General features: G+C 38.6%; 1 protein-coding gene across 1 annotated transcript in view; it reads left to right on the top strand.

Moving 5' to 3' along the window:
* ALG5 (ALG5 dolichyl-phosphate beta-glucosyltransferase) overlaps positions 1-12,629 on the top strand; it is a 39,429-nt gene extending 26,800 nt beyond the window's left edge. The window contains exons 8-10 of the mRNA XM_045978455.1: positions 3,590-3,741; positions 9,600-9,685; positions 11,781-12,629. Of these exons, the coding sequence (XP_045834411.1) occupies positions 3,590-3,741; positions 9,600-9,685; positions 11,781-11,896 (354 nt within the window). The 3' untranslated portion in view covers positions 11,897-12,629. The remainder of the gene's footprint in view (positions 1-3,589; positions 3,742-9,599; positions 9,686-11,780) is intronic.
* The last annotated feature ends 9,119 nt before the right edge of the window (positions 12,630-21,748 follow it).

Genomic DNA, 21,748 nt, shown 5'->3' with positions numbered 1-21,748 from the left:
GTAGTCTACTGCAGATGTTATGCATCGCTGCTGCTCAGTAGGCTTGTAGTTCAGGTCCTGTGTATTGTCGTAGAACCCTACCTGCCTTATACAAGTTCATCTCCACCTGCTGCACGTGCAAGAAAGTGCAGCATGGCCTTCCCTTCCTGAGCCACTCCAGTTTTCTCTAAAGATGCTATACATAGTCTGAACCCTTGCATGGTGATCAGTCTGTGGACAGTGAGAAGATTACGAAAGAATTAATCAAGATAGTGAACAGCAACTTCAATAGCTTAATTGTATAGTTTTCAGATCTCTCTTTCCTGAATACTTTTAGACATATCCTCTGTTAATCCTACCATCTGTCTGCTGCTCTCTTGGAAGGCAAACATGACACAGCAGCACTGGAGTCCATACCATCTTCAGTGTATCCGCATGCCCATGTGTTCTGTATAATAGTTAAAACAGGGATGTGTATATTGTCTCGGCATTCTTGGATTTATCATTTTTAAAGGATTCAAAATAGACTCCATTAGTGTTTATTTGATATCTTTAGATTTTCTTTGAAGAGTCTTGGCTTAAGTCTTGGGACTTCTTGGAATTTAAGATAATTTAAGTACCAGTCAGCTTTAAATTTCACCTGAATTCCTTGTTTACAAGGAATGTTAATTTCATTAACATTAGAGAGATTATTGTTAATATTAAAGTAGTGAGTGTCTTTTCTCTTCATATTTTTAAATGTCTACTTCAGAAGTTTCTATAATGTTACTCTATGACTGTTAGTTTCATTGAACTAACTCTGTTCCATAATATTTTTAGAAGTCTTGTAAGATATTTTACAAGGTTATAAAAATTAAAGGGAGATCCTCTTGTTTGTAGTTTACCTTGTTATGCTTTATATATGTTAGTAGTCAAATAAGGTCTTCATGTGAACCCCATGTGTTTCTGGTTTTTTTTTTTAAATAACCATTATCTTAAAGCGAACAAAAATCTATTTAGATCCAAGCAAAAGTAGCCATAGGATATTTTCGTTTGGTAACCAGTAAGCTCACCTAAATCACATTAAAAATCATTCAAGGAGAATAGTTTATAGGCATTATTTTTTCTACATTTTAATTTTTCTATCTTTCGATTTCTATTTGTTCCTTTCCTAAGCATAAATGCTCTTTTGGAGGTTTAATCAGTCAACCAGTATTTATTGGAAATATTTTATATGGAAGGCACTGAGCAAGCTGTTGTGAGATTACCAAAGTATTTTAAGATGAGGTTTCTGCCCTATCTGCTTAGAGAGGTAAGACCTATTTACATCAGAACATAACTAATGATTCCAGGTAATAAATGGGAAGTGCTAGATCCTTTCACAAAGTTTATTTTACAGTTTACAAACATTTTGTCTAATTGCTCTTCCAAAGTGGTAACCAATTTATATTCCCATTAGTGGAGTGCTGTCTTCGCTCCATATCCTAACAAGAGATTTAATGCTTTGATTCTCTTTAGCGTTTGCCAGTTTGACTGGTGTAACATGGCATCATTCTATAGTAAAATTTGGTCTTATTGGTCACTAATGAGAATGACCATTGTTTTATATGTTTAAAAGGCTCTTTTGTGTCCTTTTCTGTGAGCTGCTCTTAGACTGTGTCCAATTTGCTTTATGACTGTACGTTTTATTTTTTATTACTAAAGAGTTCTAAAATGTTATCTTTCTAATGTAGAAAGAATGGATGCTAATCATTTTTAATCGCATGTACTGCAGATATTTTGTTTCACAGTGTTATTTGGCTTTTTCCTTTTTGACGTGAAACATAATAAAAACACATACAAGTATACATACACACACACTTAAAAAGAAGTTTGTTTCACATACCTGCCCTATGTAATACACAAATGAAATTGTGGTCAGGAGGTTAAAGTGAGCTCTCAAGCTTTCTTCCTTTATTAAAAACATTTATTGAGTTCCTGTTACTGTCTGTGCCAATCTGGCTAAAGGCTTGACTGTTATCTCACTTAATCTTTTTTTTTTTTTTTTAAGATTTTATTTATTTATTTATTTATTTTTTGAGAATGAGACAATGGCCAGAGAGGGAACACAAGCAGGGAGAGTGGGAGAGAGAGAATAGGCTTCCGGCAGAGTGAGGAATGTGAGGTGGGGCTTGATCCCAGTACTCTGAGATCATGACCTGAGCCGAAGGCAGATGCTAAACAACTGAGCCATCCAGGCACCCCTATCTCATTTAATCTTTACAATTACTTTGTGAAGTGGGCATTTTCTTTCCCATTTGATAGATGAGGAAAGTGGGATGGAGAGAGTTGAAGGAATTTGCTCAAGGTCACCCTCCTAATTCTTAATGCAGCCAGGGTTCAAATACAGATCTGCTCAGGTCAGTGGCTTTCTCTGCTTTGTCCTGGTATCAGTTAGTTGTGTTTCTGTTTGATGATGATAGAAAAAGCCAGTAAATGAAGAATGATACTAAAGATTACAGTTCTAAAGCAAAAACCAAAGGAGGAAGAGAAATATTAAATAGTTGAAATAGTAAATGTTCTACATAGACTTTCAGTAGGTTGCCAATGTTCATATATAGTGTATCATTCCATGGATTTATTATGCTGTAGAAAATTTTAAGAGATCCTTTATTTTAATCCTAAATATAAGAGTCTTGAATACAATGATAATTAATGATCTGTTATTTTTATGTTTTAAAGTTTGCAGTACTTAATAAATAATGGAATATTATGTCACGTACTACTAATTAAATTAATTACTAATAATGTGAATACTCAGGATTAAAGACTACTTAAGTTGAATATCCAAAGTATTAAGAAACTTAATCATTAAAATCTATTTATCAGATATGTGTCATACCTAACCAGAGAGACTATTGTTTCAGATTTCTTCTTAGTCTGTGACTTTTGTGACACTCTGCTATACTTCTTTGATCAATTCTCATTAACTAGGCATAGAACTTTATGTTTAAATCATAGTGTTTTATATCTCCAAGATATTCCAATAACTGTCACCTTTTTTAAAAATATTTTATTTAATTGAGAGAGCAAGTGAGTATGAGCCAGGGGACAGGGGACAGAGGGAGAGGGAGAAGCAGACTCCCCGCTGAGTAGGGAGCCCAACCCCTGGCTTGACCCCAGGACCCAGAGATCATGACCTGAGTTGAAGGCAACCACTTAACTGATGGAGCCATCCAGGCGCCCCAACTGTCACCTTTTTGAAACTGAAATATATCTGGGGCAAAGAGGCATAAAATGTATAGATGAATGAGATGCTCTCCTTGCTCATAGCAGCCCAAAACAGATATAGTATGCTCCTGGTAGATTAAAGCCCTGACCTCTCACAGGTACTGTGATTCTTGTCTGATTGTTCTTGAACCTGTGAGAAAGGAGTAACCATTTCCCTGGTACTTTGGCCCTGCTCTAAGCAGTAGGAACCCTCAAAGTTTCTGTAATATACTTCACCAGTGAAGCTAATAAAACAGTGGTGCTCTTAAGTAAAATCTACCCAGCCAATTAAATATTAAAATACAGTTGCGTACAGCCAGGTGTTTTCAATGGTCCTTTATAGATTAGTGGAAAAGTCCTTTATATTTTCTCTTTGTTTCAGCGTTCTTACTTCCGTACTCTGCTCATGTATGGGTTCCACTTTCTGGTGTGGTTCCTATGTGTCAAAGGAATCAGAGACACACAGTGTGGATTCAAATTATTTACTCGAGAAGCAGCTTCACGGACGTTTTCGTCTCTACACATTCAACGATGGTAAGTTCCTGACCAGATGTACAGGGCATGTCTCACACAGCCGCTCCTGCACATCATGAGAAGCAACCCTGTATTCTGAGAATGAACACTAAGCTTTAAACAGAACTGAAACTTGTATGTGTAAAATTAATCCATATCTTTATTCTGTTACTGAGTTGGATCTAAACATACAGCATAAAGTTAATTTATTCACCTTAGTTGTGGACAGTACAAATCAAAAGTCCTGAAAACATCCTGTTTCTTTAGGCTTCTATATTTTCCTTTGAAGAGAAAGAAAGCTCAGAAGTACCAGAATGGAAGAGAGCCCCTCCTTTTTCTTTTCCTTCTTTCCTTTTAAGTCAGTTCCCTCTCCTGCCTGTGACCAACCAGTCTTTCGACCTCTGCATCCCCTTCTACCTTTTTAAGAACTTCATCCTGTTCGCTTATTTGTCTTGTCTTTTCCTGTCAACCTCATCTTTCCCATCAGTTTCTAAAACAAGTTTAAATTTCTCTTGCTATTAAAAAAAAGAAACCCTCTCCATTGACACCCCCCCCCCAGCTCCAGGCCTATTTCACAGTGAGCCTTTTCTTGAAAGAATGCTCTGTGCCTTCTGTTTTCTCTCTTCCCACTAATGCCTCACCCCACCTTAGTATGGATTTTCCCCATCCCTCCATCTCAGCATCTAGGGACCTCCTGTCCTGTCATGAAATCCAGTGGTCAATTTTGATATGACCACTTAGTGTCGTAATTAACCCATCAGCAGTGTTCTGTACTTCTGAATGCTCTCTCTTGACATATCCTGGTCATCCGGCTTGTCGTTATCCCAGATCTCGCCTCAGCTCTCCACCTGCGTAGTGAATGACACGGATACACAGGAGCTTGAAACCTTGCAGTCTGCTCAGACATTCCCCACAGCCCCTCCATATATCCAGTCCATGGCCCCGGCCTGTTGATTTTAGCTTTTATGCCCCTTAGCTTCTCTTCGTCTTCTCTACTACCATGCAGGACGCCATTATTGCCTTTGCTGTATCCCAAGGAGTCTTTTCAAATTTAAAAGTGCTCAGATCCACCTCTTTTGCTTAAAATCCTCAGTGGCTTCTCAGTGCCTTCCTGTGCCTTAAGAGGTACAGAATAATCTGTCTCCACATGGGGACCCTTCCTTTCTCAACTTTTTCTTCAGTTCTTCCTTAGGACAACCAACACTCACTCTCCAAACCAGATGATCAAGGTATAGTTATGAGGCTGGGCAGACAGGTGCCTGGGTGGCTCAGTTGATTAAGTGTCTGCCTTTGGCTCAGGTCATGATCCTGGAGTCCCAAGATCCAGCCCCGCATGGGGATCCCTGCAGAGTGGGGAGTGTGCTTCTCCCTCTGTCCCTCCCCACCACTTGTGCTGTCTCTCTCAAAAACAAATAAATAAAATCTTTAAAAGAAAAAAAAATAGACTGGGCAGGCATCTCTGATTCAAATTACAGACCTGTGGGGCACGTTGGTAGCTCAGTCAGTTAAGCATCTGCCCTCTTCAGCTCAGGTCATGATCTCAGGGTCCTGGGACTGAGCCCCACGTCAGGCTCCCTGCTCAGCGGGGAATCTGCTTGAGATTCTCTCTGCCTCTCTCCCTCACCAGGCGTGGTCTCTCTCTCTCTCTCATAAATAAATAAAATCTTGGGGCGCCTGGGTGGCTCAGTGGGTTAAAGCCTCTGCGTTTGGCTCAGGTCATGATCTCAGGGTCCTGGGATCGAGCCCCGCATCGGGCTCTCTGCTCGGCAGGGAGCTTCCTTCCCCTCCTTCTCTCTAACTGCTTGTGATCTCTGTCTGTCAAATAAATAAATAAAAATCTTCAAAAAAAAAAATATATTTAAATAAATAAATAAAATCTTTAAAAAAAATGGATTCTTTGCAATATACTTTCTTCTGAGGAATACTTCTTTTTCAGATCAGTGTTATGCATGTTAATAACTTAAAGTCCATTCCATAAGGCTTATACTAAAAAATCATTCTCCCTTCCCCATCTCCCTCTGTCTCTAATTCCTACTCCCTAACTATATCACTTTCAGCTCTGCTGTTTCTTTGTGGTATTTGCTTTCATATTCAAAATAATGGGTTTGCATAGCCCTGTCTCCATTTTTCAGTTTTAGATACTACTTTCCAAAATAAATCAACAGATATGTATGTAGTTCTCTTAAACCCCCGTACACCCTCCACACGTATCCTCCTAATGCAGTTTCTACATAATTTGTGGTTAGATCACTACTGATTGGTATAGCTGTGTAAAGATAATTCGTATTTGAGCCAAGTGTATGATATCCCTATAGTACTTTCTGTTTTCCTAAAGATAATAAACATCTAGAGTTTCTGTCAGCCTCTTTACTATGGACCTGTCACTTAGGCTCACACTCCATGTGGAGTAGCGGAGTAGAAAGTATGTCCATATGGTCCCATGCAGCAGATCACGCATCAGTTTCACCTTTTTCTTGGAGACACCCTGTCGGCTCTCATCTATCAGGCTGTTCTCTGGCCTGCTGCACAGTTCCTGCTCTTCCTTGTCCTTGTTTCACACCGTGACTGCAGTAGAGCACATCCTGTTAAACTTCCTAAACATAAGAGAAAGAAACCTTGAGACCCTGCATGTGATCCTGCCTTTAGTCTCCCCTCACATTTGCCTAATAGCTCGAGAAAGCATTCTAGGTTGGAAATCATTTTTCCTCAGGATTTTGAAGGCATTGCTTTATTGTCTTTGGCACCGAGTGTTTCTGTGGAGAGGTCCAGTTCTGACAGTAATCTGAATCTCAGTTCTTTGTCTATGCATGTTGTTCCCATCTCCTTTTGGAAGCTTCTTCTCCAGTGTTTTGAAAGACCATGATTTCCAGGACTTAAGATGGCTCTTTTTCACGCATCTTGTTGAGCATGCGGTAGCTGCTCCAGATCTGCAAACCTGCACCCTTTTTCTCTTCCCACTTGTAAAACACAGGTGGGACCTCTGTCCTCACATTATCTAGTATGGTCCTGAAAAGCTCATCAGAAGCTGTGTGCGTGGGCAGAGAACTCTGATCAACTGATTGATGTCACTACAGACTAAGTAACAGAGCCACTTGGTGTGGGAAACTCCCAGCTGTCACTCTCTTTTGTGCTGGTTGTTTTCACGTTTCTTGTTTCTTGATTTCCTGCCTGGGAAATAGAAGCCTGGTTGCCAGCATTCACAGAGCAAACTTGAGGAAAAGAGAATCTCCTAGAGATTTTCTGTGAGTCCTCCCTTTTGAATCCCCCCCTCCCCACCACAACTGCCACTTACAGACATCATGTGCAGTGAGGCCAATGATGCCTGAGCCTTTGGGGGCTCTGCGGTAGCCATGCGTCCGTTCTAAGCTTCTCCTGTTGTCAGTCTGCGTTTCCTACTTACCAGTTTGCCAGCTGCTTCCCAAGTTTCCGATATTTTTTTATTACTTTCCTCTCTTCTTTGTTCTTATGTGCTTATTCCATGATTGTTGTTTTAATTTTAGTGGGATTTCAGGAGGGAGCAGTAGGGTATGTGTGTGTCTGCTGTGTTTAACAGACTATCGACGCGCTCTTTGTTCTTCGTGAAAATATCTGTGAGCTCACAACTATATCAGGAACTGAGTAACAAAAGAAAACAGCAACTCTGCCCTCCCTACATCTGCAAAAACACATGAAGGCGTTTGAGTCGGAGACTAACCCTTATTCTGTTTCTGTACAATAGCATAAGGCTCTATCTAGAAATACTTGGTATTTTAGTTATGTTTTCTTTGGTAACAGATTGGTCTCTTATAATATGGTGATGTGAACTATACTTTTTTTTTTAACTATACTTTTTTTTTAAAGTAAACATCTTCATGTCTTAAAATGGTAAAGGAAGAGGGGCGCCTGGGTGGCTCAGTGGATTAAGCCGCTGCCTTTGGCTTAGGTCATGATCCCAGGGTCCTGGGATCGAGCCCCGCGTCGGGCTCTCTGCTCTGCGGGGAGCCTGCTTCCTCCTCTCTCTTTGCCTGCCTCTCTGCCTACTTGTGATCTCTCTCTCTGTCAAATAAATAAATAAAATCTTAAAAAAAAAAAGGTAAAGGAAGAGAAGGATAGAGTAAAAGTAATAGTAGAAGACTAGCCCTTTCAGTTTTTTAATTAAATTCAATTAATCAGTGCTTTTTTCTCCTCTCCTTTCTACTCATCATTCTTACGTTGTTTTGTCTTTGATAAATCACTATATGCTGATATCCTTAGAACAATTAATAATCTTGTTCAGATTATTGAATATCATTGGAACTAATTCAGCCTTTTAGGTATTTTTTTGGTGTTGTGGTAAAGAAGAGAATTAAGGGTTAACCAGGCTTAATATTCGAATAATTTCCTCCTTTCTTGAGTGTCCCAGGCTAGTTAACAGAAGTTTTACACAATCTTCTTAACACAAAGAACGCTTTTGTAGATGGTTTTATCATCTTTAAGTAAATATTTTATTAGGATAAGAAAAAGCATTAAGTATTTTTTTTTAAATAGTTTTCATATTGAATTATCCAAATACTTGGGATTAAACTAGTCACAGAATGGACAGTAGTAGTTTTGTGACCAAGAAGACAAAGCTCCAAAATTCAAGTTGTCTGGGATCAGGAAAGCAAACAGAAGTGGGTTTTAGGTATTTTCTTGTTTGTGTTAATATTTTAAAACCAATCCCTGGAAGTCTGAAGTGTGTTCCATGCAGTCTAGAAAGTTGGGGCAGGGGGCTTGCTTAACAGAACAAGAAGAAAGCCAAACAGTAAAGGCCTCCAGCACTTTTGGTTACAAGAGCATGAAGAAGGTTTCAAAGGCAGTGGTGCTTCTTCCTGAGCTCACTGCCAATGAGAAGAAGAAACTGGTTTCAGAGAATCTGTAAGCAGAATCCAGGAAAACTTCTAAGTCAGGATTCAGAAACTCTAGGGTAAGCAGATTTCACCTAAACCAAGAGGTAACTGAGGAGGAGCTTTCAGAGCCTTTCATAGGGAGAAGGAAGGATGAACTGGGAATTCAGACTAGAGATGATTTTAACAATGTAAGTTAAAATGAGACAATATACGTAATTCCCATGTATGTATGTCCTTAAACCAAAGAGCATTTCAGACTAATCTAAAGTGCCTTTTCACTGCAACAGCTGGCAGTACTATCTTGCCCAGAATGGCATGGGGAAAGGAAAAGGAAAAGGCAAGTCCCTAGGCAACCCTGTATTTCAAAAAGAAACCTTGGGACACCTGGGTGGCTCAGTTGGTTAAGCATCTGCCTTTGGCTCAGGTCATATTGTGGAGTCCTGGGTCGAGTCCCATATTAGCTCTCTGCTCAGCAGGGGAGTCTGCTTCTACCTCTCCTATGTTCTCTCTCCCCCTCTCAAATAAATAAATAAAAATCTTTTTAAAATAAACAAGTAAATAAACCTTGATCCTTCAGTGGTAGAGGACTATAATCAAGCAACTCTAAAGTGGTGGACAACATTTTCTCCAGGAGATCCTCAGAGTTCTGTTTTATTAGCTCTCTGAATCAGTTGAAAATGCTATCAATTCTATGCCTTGAGCTAGTTAAGCCTGGGATTGAAAACCATCAATCTTGAAAATTTGCATGATTAAATTTTCTCTTAGAGCCTAACAGGCCAATTCTATCTCTAGGAGTTTCTGAGTTATGATAGAGACACCATATTTCTCATTTAAATGTTATACAGTGACAAACTAAATTATTTACCATGAAGCTCCTGAACTACTTAACCTTTTATATGACCTATGAATCCAGCTTTCAGTTTTACTCTATAAGCTATATATCTGCCTTATAAACTTCTGTAAAACATGCTAAGGTGGAGATTTAATTACATTGTCTTTTAAAAATAAAAATCAATATATTTTCTGTTTCAGGGCATTTGATGTAGAATTGCTTTACATAGCACAGTTCTTTAAAATTCCAATAGCAGAAATTGCTGTCAACTGGACTGAAATTGAAGGTGAGTATGTTGTTGATGTTACTGCTGATCTTAAGTGGGGGTGGGGGTAGGTGACAATACAGTGGGGCAGTAAAGTTAGCTGGCTGCCCCCAACAGGGCCTACTCAGCTGACCTGAGAGGGGCAGTTCCATAGAAAGTTCTCTTCCTAATCCCCTCCACCCTCCAGATGGCTTACTGCCTTTGCTCATCCTGGGGTCTTCCATAGGCCTACTACCCAGCCCAGGAAATTCAGTAAAACTTCTACAGCAGACAGGATCATGGCAATTGAGGCTAGAAGCAAGGTTGAGAAGTCTTTTGAGATAAATTTTGTTTGCATCCCCTTTTATTTAATATTATCTTATTTCATTACTCGGTCGATACTGAGTACCTACAAGCCACCATGCAGAACTAGATAAAGAATTATAGTTGTTTTTACTTTAAATGTCCACAGCCCATTCAGAGCCAGTCTTTAACTGGTATCTGTACATATATCCAAAAAATGTGAAAATCTCTAAGATCTCTCATAATGAGAAATCTATCATAATTCTTAATAATTCCTGTTTGAAAAAGGTTAGACTGCTTATAATTTGTAGAGCTTAAAACATATTCTAGTTTTCTCCTTTGCTTACCTTAGAATGCTCCAGAATTAATTCACAGTGTGGAAGCAGTTAACAATCAGCTGGGGACTTTCATAGTCACCCCTCCCTTGCTGGGCATGGCCTCCATAGAAAGTCATTGTTGTAAGATGCCATATGGTTCTGTAACCATGGATGTTTAGGAACAGGAGAAGGTCTGCAGATCATTCAAACTATATAGTCTAGAACAAATTCCGACCTCTTGGAGTCTTGCTGAATCAAAGTGAACTTAAAAAATTTAACTACTCTTCCATAGTAGCAGCCTGGATCAAAGGGGATTAAAAAGCCAGTAAAGGATTGCTCAGATTTTTAAGGATCTACTATGTTGATCTGTGTTGATCTATGCTCAGCATAGACTCTGTGGGAAGTTGAAGTGGGAAAAAGTAAAAAATGTGTTTCATATTTACAACATTTGCTCATGTGCATTTCGGAGATAGTTGTGTATTACTTTTCATTAACGGGCACTCAGTAAGTGGTTCCGTGTTAGTCATTCCCAGAATCTTTGGCCGTATACCCTCAGTCCCTATAATAGAGCCATCTGAAATCTCCACAATTTAGATCCTTTCCAGTTTCATTTAACTTGCAAGATGTTTTGTTTTTGTTGTCATTAGAGAAACCACTAAATTCAGCCTTGAAGATGTTTAATTCTTTTGTAAATGATTCAAATAAAATTAAGGTAGATGTGTTAATTAACTTGACGATGGTAATCATTTTACAGTACGTATATATAAATATATACATGTATATGTATATATATATATCAGATACATTCTGTACTTTAAATATATTTCAATTTTATTTGTCAATTATATCTCAGTAAAGTGCGGGGGAAGGAAGAAGCTAGAGTATTTGGGCTTAAATCTAGAAAATTGTCAGTGATTAGTACTTTGATATCAGCCATGACTCATTACCATCTAGCACCCCAGTTACCGTGACCTGCAGTCTCTCCTCTTGACTTAATATAAAAAACAGCTCCATGGGATAAAATCAAGGCATGCAAGCTTTTAAAACATGCTCCAGGAGGCAGATCTCCTGTAGTCAGCTGGACGTGTCACGCTGCCATTTGGCAACCACTGGACAAGAAGATGTCCTAAGCTAAGATCATATTTGTTTTAGCTGATTGAGAGTCTTTGGTGGAATTACAATAAAAACTGGGTTTTTATCTGGGATTACTGATTTATATGGATTATTGATTTATATTATATGTGGAAATGTACCTGCTTCTCTGCAGTACATGAGACTGAAAAGTAGCATGTAAAACATGAAAATTTGTCCTAAAAAATCCTTTTTAAAATGTACCAATGGAAGTAAATGTATATATACATAAATACATGCATATATGCATACATAATTTTAAAAATAAGGTGACTAGAAAATCACAAATGTCATGTAGACGCACTTCTAAAATATAATTTTAAACTGATATATTTTCTCCAGAGTTTACTTAAGTTAATTCATTTTTAATTATTTTTAAATCATAGGTTCTAAGTTAGTTCCATTTTGGAGCTGGCTACAAATGGGCAAGGACCTACTTTTTATACGACTTCGATATTTAACTGGTGCCTGGAGGCTTGAACAAACCAAGAAGATGAATTAGGTTATTTCCCATCTTTGTATTCTTATGTATCAGTGTCACACATTTCATTTGAAATTAAAATTTTAAATAAACCTGGAATAAATGTATGCCATTGTCTGCCTTTTGGTAATTTTAAAGAATTAACTGCCATAACTAAAAATGCTGATACCCCCTTTGGACCAAAAACATTAAAGGTATTTGTAACAAAGTCAGATATTCTTTTGCTTTGGCAATTTTGTTTATTCAGATCAATTGTCGTTATAATTCTGAGAAATGCAACTTTTAAACAGAAGAGAGAATCAATTATTCCTGCTCTAAGTACCTACATAATTCTCATGAACTTAAGTAAATATAAACCACAATCATGTCTCTGTGCTCAGAGGTTTAAAAATCGAATTAGCATATGTTTAAATATATGTGAATTTATCAGTATTAAATCCATATTTCAACTTCTTCAATTCTAGGAAATTACATGTTAAGGAAAGGATACAGGTTTTGTCACCAAAGCATCCACTTTCTTACATAGTCTTATTTCTCTCCTTCCCAGTTTTACTGACAGATGCACTTATTCTCTTACCTCTGGGCAATGCCTTGCTCTTGAGTTCATGTTATTAGAAACTGGAAATACTTTATTAAGAAGAGAAAGTTTTGGAGGTGCCTCACTGGTTCAATTAGTAGAGTATGTGATTCTTGATCTTGGGGTTGTGAGTTTGAGCCCCACACTTGGTGTACAGCTTACTTAAAAGAAAGAGAGTTTTGTAATATTAATAAATATTTACACTTAATATCAGAAGCCTGTGTTTTTGAGTTACTACAAAGATGAGTGAATAGCAATTGTCATTTACCCCTAAAATTCACAATTAGACTTTCTGATGTTTCAGAGAAACTAATAATAGTATCTAGCATTTCTTGAATGCTTACTGTATGCCGGCTACTGTTCTAAGCACTTGGTATATAATGATTCACTTTTATTTTTTGTTAAAGATTTTATTTATTTTTTGTCAGAGTGAGAGAGAGAGAGAAAGCACAGGAAGGGGAAGCAGCAGGCAGAGGGAGAAGGAGGCTCCCTGCCAAGCAAGGAGCCCAGTGTGAGACTTGATCCCGGGACCCTGGGATCATGACTGGAGCCGAAGGCAGGCACTTAACCGACTAAGCTACCCAGGCATCCCTTCACTCACTTTTCATAATCGAAGAGGAAACAGGCATAAAGTGGTTACTTACCAAGGTCACATAGCTAAGAAACAGTGGAGTCATGATTCTAGCTCCTGTAGTCTGGGTCCAAAACCTACACTCTAATGATTATGTTACTTCAGTTTCTGAAACTGAAAATTGGAGATATCGGAGTAGAAAGTTTCAGAAGTACACTAAATAAAACATTTTAAAGACAAGGCTTAGGGGCGCCTGGGTAGCTCAGTTGATTAAGTATCTGCCTTCCGTTTAGGTCATAATCCCAGAGTCCTGGGATTGAGCCCCGCATCAGGCTCTCTCCCTCTGCCTCTCCCACGGCTTGTGTTTTCTCTCTCTCTCATTCACTCTCTCTCAAAAAACAAAATCTTTAAAATAGGGGCGCCTGGGTGGCTCAGTGGGTTAAAGCCTCTGCCTTCAGCTCAGGTTGTGATCCCGGGGTCCTGGGATCGAGCCCCATATCAGGCTCTCTGCTCGGCGGGGAGCCTGCTTCCCTTCCTCTCTCTCTGCCTGCCTCTCTGCCTGCTTGTGATCTCTGTCAAATAAATAAATCTTTTTTAAAAATAAATAAGTAAATAAATTAAATTAAAGACAAGACTTAAGTAAAAAAGTAAATAAGCTGAAAAATGTCTCCTCCCCAGAAGTTTCAACAACAGTGCTATGATCACATCTGCAGGAGACTAAGTTCCTTGAAAACAGAAACCAGTTCTTAGCTTAGTATCCCCAGCACAGTGCTTAGGCTATAGTAGACAGTGACTGCTGATTAAGTGAATAAACAAACTCCATTTACTACCAGATTTTAAGAGCATTAAACTCCCTAAGCGAAGAGAACAAAGCAAGCCTTATGCAAGTAGAAATGATAGCAAGCGAAAAGGAGAAGAATGATATGAGCATTAAAGAGTTTAAAGTACAAGCCTAAACCAAAAATAAGATCCTTCATGAAACTGTAATAAACAAAAATAATTTGTAGGCATACCTTGGTTTTTTTTTTACAAATGAAAGCTTTGGTCACCCTGTGTTGAGCAAGTCTCAGTGCCACTTTTTCAACAGCATTTGTTCCATCCATGCCTGTCACATTTTGGTAATTATAATATTTCAAAATTTGTCATTATTATGATGATCTGTAATCAGGGATTATTATTCACTGAAAGCTCAGATGATGGTTACCATTTCTTAACAATGAAATAATTTTTAATTAAGGTGTTGTTTTTTTTAAGATACAATGCTGTTACACACTTAACAGACCACAGAATAGGGTAAACATAACTATTACAATGGGGAACAAAAAAATTCATTTGACTCATCTTATTGCAATATTTGCTTTATTGCAGTGGTTTGGAACCAAACCCATGATATAGCTGAGGTATGTTGTGTTGCTCTTTGCAACCTAGTGGAAAAAATGCATGTTTAAAGCACATAGAAATTTTGAGAGGGAAGCATCAATACTTTTATGTAGTTCATTCACAAACACGATTAAGAAAGCGTTCTGATATCCTTGATACCAATTTACCTTTCTAAGCCCATATTCACCTAGGTTAACAGCATAGTGTAGACTCTGAGGCACTCTGTAAGAGAGAATGTGGTTTTTGTTGACATCACAGAGCCTGCCAACAAAATAACAAGCAGCCATAGCAGAAGTGAAAAATACCAACTACTTTTTACATGTATTAGCTTAGTCTGGTCAAACAAATCTATCTTATAGGAATAATTACCCACATTTCAGAAAGTAATAAATAGATTGGGCCCAAGGTCCCACAAGTAGCCAATAGTTGTACTTCTAAATAAAAAACAGGAAATATAAAGGATCATGGGACATGATCATGATTAAAACTGAGAGGATAAGCTCATTACAATCGGACAACTTGGCCATTTATTTTTTACCTTCTGACTTGTTCTTACAGAATGTTTAATACGGAGTTTGACATGAATTTACATCTGGTTAATCAGTAATTCCACGTCTCTCCATTGTTATTTACTTCCACCATTCATGGTTGATTCTTCACTTCTATTTTCCATCTTCTTTTTTCAGTTATAATTTCCTTAAGAGCAGAAACCTTGCCTTTTCATTTATGTGTGTGTCACAAAGCATCCTAAATTGTGATTGTTCAATAAAGTCTTCCAAAATGGTTAGATAATGCCACCATTTCGATTCACTTGTCAAAAAAAAAAAAAAAATTACAGAAATGCGTTTATCCACTTTATTGTCAGCTAAACCCCCTGAAGTAGCCGCCTAGTAGGCTGCTCTGTTTTTGTGCAATGTCGAAATCCATCAAATCGACAAATTTATGATTTCATTATGTTAACCTAATAAAGGACTCTATGAAGTGATACATTTGTAATTCACTGATTTTGAATAAAACTCTAGGTAGTGGGGCACCTGGGTGGTTCAGTGTGTTAAACGTCTGCCTTCAGCTAAGGTCATGATCTCAGGGTCCTGGGATGGAGCCCCTCATCGGGCTCTCGGCTCAGCAGGGAGCCTGCTTCCCTCTCTCTCTGCCTGCTGCTCTGCCTACTTGTGATCTCTGTCAAATAAATAAATAAAATCTTCAAAAAAAAAAACAAACCAAAAAACTCTAGGTAGTATTTGGATGGTCACAAAAAAGCAGTATCTTTACAGATCTGATCCCATCTAAACATTCTTTCTTTATACAATATAGACAGATATAGATATTACAGATATATAGGGGCTTTTTTTTTTTTTTAAAGATTTTATTTATTTATTTGACAGAGAGAGATCTCTCTGTAGTAATAATACCTGACCATGATTTGCAATGCCATTTCTTTGGAGAAACTATTCATTTTCCAAGTGGGAATGCCAGGGAATTATCTTGACCCACGGCCTCTAGGAATCCCAATGAAAAGTCAGGCACCCAGCAGCAGGTTTAAACCTCACTGCAGCTTCTGCAGAGGCTGTGGGCAACTTCCCCCACCTAGGAGGGTCGGATGGGGATCTGATGAGCAAGGGCTCCCATGGTAATCAGCAGAAGCCTGCTTACAGTATGACATCAGAAGGTAGACAGTCCTACAGAAAGGACAGAGGGCAGAGAAAGGACCAAGAGTGACAGCAGTGATCTTTATCTGAAAAGTATCACAATACACCTCAGAAATACTCCTGGGAAATGAAGTTATGTACACTACCTCTCTGACCCATGAATGTTGACACTAACAAGATAATGTGTACCTGCGTGTGCGTGTGTGTATCTGTGTGTGTGTGTCTGTAATGAAGGTAGAGGGCAGGTGATTGTCAACGTAACTCATTCCACTAAGAGAACAAGGACAGTAAAACTAGGCCTGCAAAAGGCATAGTGCCCACAAACATGCCCCAACCAAACAGTGGCATGAATTTAAATTTGAATCCTCCAAAATAAAAATGAAGAGAAAGTACAAGTCCTTAAAGTAACAATATTTACAATTGTCACGTTTTCAGAAAAAAGTAACATTTGCGGTGCCTGCGGGGTGCAGCTGGTTGAGCATCTAGCTCTTGGTTTTGGCTCGGGTAATGATCTCAGGGTCCTGGGACCAGCGGGGAGTCTGAGTGGGATTCTCTCTTCTCCTCTCTGCCCCTCCCACTGTGCTCGCTCTCAAATAATTACATAAATCTTTTTTAAAAAGATATATATATATACATATATATATATGTATATATATATATCTTTTATAAATCACTTGTTCATTCTATCATTTGCTCACTAAGTACATACATATTGAATGCCTGGCTTTTAAGAATTGTTGGACAGATTTATTATACAATTAGGAGAAAATCAATTGCAGTACCACATTTAAGATTTGTCTACCCTCAAACAGTCAACTTGGAAAGAAAATATGAAGCATTTAATAGCAATTCAAATAATGCAAAATCAAGGGGCCAGATATGTTCCATGGAAAACTTAAATCCTTGCCATTCAAAATTAGAATTTTCCCTAAATTATTATATTTCTATGGGACTTTCTATGCACGATGTACAACTTTGACGGAAGTAATAATATCTCCTCCTGGGAAGGTAGTTTATATCCTCTCAGTTCCTTTTGCTCTTTGTCATTCTTCTGAAATAAACTTAGAATAGCAGTCCTACTCACAATTTTCCCTGTATTCCTTGAGATCTAAAGAAATATTTTCTTGAAAATTTTAGTGGAAGGACCAGTTAAATCAGGATAATTATTCCATGACCAAAAAAAAAATTAAATACTCCCACTTCTGGAAAGGTGGAGTAAATGACTTAATCTATCTCTCTTGCTAAGTACAGATAATACCGCCAGACTATATAAAAGAAACATAAGTAAACTCTGAAAGGCGCAAAAAGAAGGTAGACTGTCTAGGGACCTTGAGACATATGGAAGGACATGGTGGTGACTTCCTTGGCTTCTCTTTCTGTCTCATATATCCCAGACTTGTAGGTGAAGCAGTCGCCTAAAAATGCTGATGGGCACACACACACAAAAAAAGTCCCTAAAATGTATTCTCTCTTGCCAAAGGACCATGTAAGGAGCAAGATCAGCAAAACAAAAAACCTTCAGACAGTAACTGCTCCATTCCAATCAAACACTACAGAAAAAAGTGGTGGCCCCACCCTTGTTGACAATAGCAAAGGCTGAACGGGGAGCTGAGACTGGTACCCTCATGATGCCGTAATAAGGCACCTGAACACCCTTAGCAGGGTGAGTCAGAGAAGGCCAAGTAGGGAGCAGGACTTACGTTCCCACCAGCCAGTAATGTGTCCTCTGCCCTTGGACATTAGGGGAGACCGCCACGGGATCCTCTCTTTCACTCCCATCCCCTCCTTACTGGGTAACAAGTTGTTTCACCTTCCCACCACCACCACCACAATGAGATGGTGTCAAAGGAGGCCTCATTTCCTCTGGTAGTCTAGCAGTAACAAAGTCACCTTTACCACAGTCACAATGAAGACCATGTAGCCAGAACTCCCATCCTTCGAACAGTAATAATAGCCTCCCTTTCCTTTTGGTATCTATAGGGGCCAAGTGTGGAATCTGTAGTTAAACCTCCTCCTGAGAATATAACAAGACAGACATGCTCCCTCTTCCCTTGCTGGAGTAGTGTCAGAAAAAGCTATTTAATATTGGGGCGCCTGGGTGGCTCAGTGGGTTAAAGCCTCTGCCTTCAGCTCAGGTCATGATCCCAGAGTCCTGGGATCGAGCCCCACATCAGGCTCTCTGCTCTGCAGGGAGCCTGCTTCCTCCTCTCTCTCTGCCTGCCTCTCTGCCTAGTTGTGATTTCTCTCTGTCAAATAAATAAAAAATATTTTTAAAAAAAAGCTATTTAATATGAAAGGTTTAAATGTTAAATGAGATCCAGAGTCTAAGAAAAAATTAAAAAAAAAAAAAGTCCGGGTTTCAAGAGAAAATCAAACGTCAAAACAAGAACCAGAAGAATCTCAACTTGAATAAAAACAATCAGTAGATGCCAACACTGAGAATACAGAAATATGAGAATTATCTGACAATGATTTTAAAGCAGCCATCCTAAAAATGCTACAATGCAATTATAAGCATGGTTGAAATGAATGAAAAAACAAAAAGCCTTAGGGGAAAAAAATAAAGAAAGAGAAAAAAGAAAAGAAAACAAAAGAAAAATCTCAGTAAAGAAAAAGAAGATCTCAAAAACTAAATGGAAATTTCAGAATTGAAAAATATAATAACTAAAATAAAAATCTCATGGATGGCTTAACAGTAGAATGAAGGTGATGAAGGAAAGAGTCAGAGACCTGAAAGATAAATAGAAATTTTCAATCTGATCAAAAAAAAAAAAAAAAAAAGGAAGAAAGAAAGAAAATTAAAAGCCTCAGGAACCTATAAAACTATAAAAAGATCTAACATTTTTGTTATCAAAATTCCTGCAAGTTCTAATCAACGCAGTAAGGCAAGAAAAAGGGAAAAAGGATATAGGTGAGAAAGTAGGAAATAAAACTATCCGTATTCGTAGATGACATGAGTCATTGTTTACATAAAATAAAACTGTCCATATTTGTAGATGACATGAGTCATTGTTTACATAAAAAAAATCCCAATGAATCTTTTAAAAAAAGAAAAAAAAATCCAAGAACTAACAAGTGAGTTCAACAAGGTCACAGGATAGAAGATAAACATATCATTATCAATTTACTTATATATACTAGCAGTGGGGACTAACATATGGACACTGAAAATACAGACAACAAAAGCAAAATAGACAAATGTGACTACATCAAACTTAAAAATTTCTGTTCATCAAAGGAGCGCAAGCACAAACTACAGAAGGGGAGAAAATATTTGCAAATTATATAAGGAACTCCCACAACCCACTGGGAAAAAAAAACAAATAGCTTTTTTAAAAAATGGTCAAAAGAATAAATGATTCCCCAAAGAAGATGCACAAATGGCCAACAAGCATACGAAAAGATATTGAACATTACTAAAATTAAGAGCAAGACAAATCAAAATTCCAATAAGCCTATCACATCATACTCATTAAGATGGCCATTTTTTTTTAAGATTTTATTTATTGGGGCACCTGCGTGGCTCAGTGGGTTAAAGCCTCTGCCTTCAGCTCAGGTCATGATCCCAGGGTCCTGGGATAGAGCCCCGAGTCAGGCTCTCTGCTCAGTGGGGAACCTGCTTCCCTTCCTCTCTCTCTGCCTGCCTCTCTGCCTACTTGTGATCTCTGTCTGTCAAATAAATCAATAAAATTTTTTTAAAGATTTTATTTATTTATTTGTCAGAGAGAGAGAGAAAGAGAGCACGCACAGGCAGAGGCAGAAGGAGAAGCAGGCTCCCTATCAAGCAAGGAGCCCGATGTGGGACTCGATCCCAGGACACTGGAATCATGACCAGAGCTGAAGGCAGCCGCTTAACCAACTGAACCACTCAGGCATCCCAAGATTGCCATTATTCAAAGAAAAGAAAGTAACAAGTATTGGCAAGGATGCAGAGAAATTGAATTGTTGTTGTGTATTGTTGGTGGGAATGTAAAATGGTGCAGCCAAATGGAAAACAATATGGTGTTTCCTCAAAAATTAAAAACAGAATTACCGGGCTCCTGGGTGGCTCAGTGGGTTAAGCCGCTGCCTTCGGCTCAGGTCATGATCTCAGGGTCCTAGGATTGAGTCCCGCGTCGGGCTCTCTGCTCAGCAGGGAGCCTGCTTCCCTCTCACTCTCTCTGCCTGCCTCTCTATCTACTTGTGATCTCTCTCTGTCAAATAAATAAATAAAATCTTAAAAAAAAAAAAAAACAGAATTACCATATGATCCAGCAGTCCCACGTCTGGGTATATACCCAAAAGAATCCAAAGAATTCAAAACAGGATTTAAAAGAGGTATTTGCAGGGGTGCCGGCTCAGTGGGTTAAGCCACTGCCTTCAGTTCAGGTCATGATCTCAGGGTTCTGGGATTGAGCCCCGCATTGGGCTCTCTGCTCTGCAGGGAGCCTGCTTCCACCTCTCTCTCTGCCTGCCTCTCTGCCTACTTGTGATCTCTCTCTCTGTCAAATAAATAAAAAATAAATCTTTAAAAAATAAGTAAAATAGGTATTTGCACACCCATGTTCACTGCAGCATTTTTCACATTAACCAGGAGGAAGCCACCCAAGTGTCCACTGATTGATAAACCGGGTAAAGAAGATGTGGTATATCCATACAATGGAATATTATGGAGACCTACAGAAGGAAAACCTGTCCTACAGCGTGGATGAACCTTGAGGAACTTATGCTAAGTGACTACACCAGTCTCAGAAAGACAAATACAATATAATACCACTTATATGCAGTATCTGAAATAGTCAAAATCCTTGAAATAGGAGGTAGAAAAGTGGTTGCCAAGGGCTGGGTGGGGGGATTGAAGAGGGGAAACAGTACTTAATGGTTAGGAATGATCAATTTTGCAAAATGTAGAGTTCTAAAGTTCTGTTGTACAACAATGTGAATATACTTAACTCTGCTAAACTGTATACTTAAAATGGTAAAGAAGATTAAAAAAAAAAATTCAGTCTCTTCTAGTCCCTAAAGAACATGTTATTAAGTAACAACTTGAGATGAATTAGATCACTTTTCAATTCAACTTCAAGTTCCAGGAAGACATGAGGTGTAGTAGTTAAAGGTATACAGATTTTTTTTAAAAGATTTTATTTATTTATTTGACAGACATGGATCACAAGCAGGCAGAGAGAGAGGAGAAAGCAGGCTTCCCGCAGAGCAGAGAGCCCGATATGGGGCTCGATCCCAGGACCCTGGGATCATGACCTGAGCTGAAGGCAGAGGCTTTAACCCACTGAGCCACCCAGGCGCCCCGAGGTATAGTGGTTAAATATCTGTGCTTTGGAGTCAGGCAGACTGGCACGTGAATTCTGAGTCAGACACTTGGGGACATTTGGTTATGCCTCAGTTTCCTCAACCACAAAATGGGATAATAGTTCTCATCCTGAGATGTCATGAGGATGAAACAAGGGGACATGCATAAAGCCTAACCTGGTCCTTGCAGGGAGAAGCTCACAACAGGAGATAGATTTCACTCTTCACCACCAAATCAAGATGCTTTAGGACTCCCTTGTTGCAATCCCAGAATACTTATTTGGTGATATTCCTAACTAACAATATTATTCTGTCTACGGCCATACCACCCTGAATCTCCCGAACTCATCTGATCTACTAACATTATTTTTCCTATTTATCCAACAAGTTTGACCATTCTCTTAGGAACA

Source organism: Meles meles, chromosome 14, assembly GCF_922984935.1.
Source record: "Meles meles chromosome 14, mMelMel3.1 paternal haplotype, whole genome shotgun sequence".
NCBI classification, from domain to species: domain Eukaryota; kingdom Metazoa; phylum Chordata; class Mammalia; order Carnivora; family Mustelidae; genus Meles; species Meles meles.
Note: the sequence above shows the minus strand (reverse complement) of the source record. Positions and strands in the feature narration are given on the sequence as shown.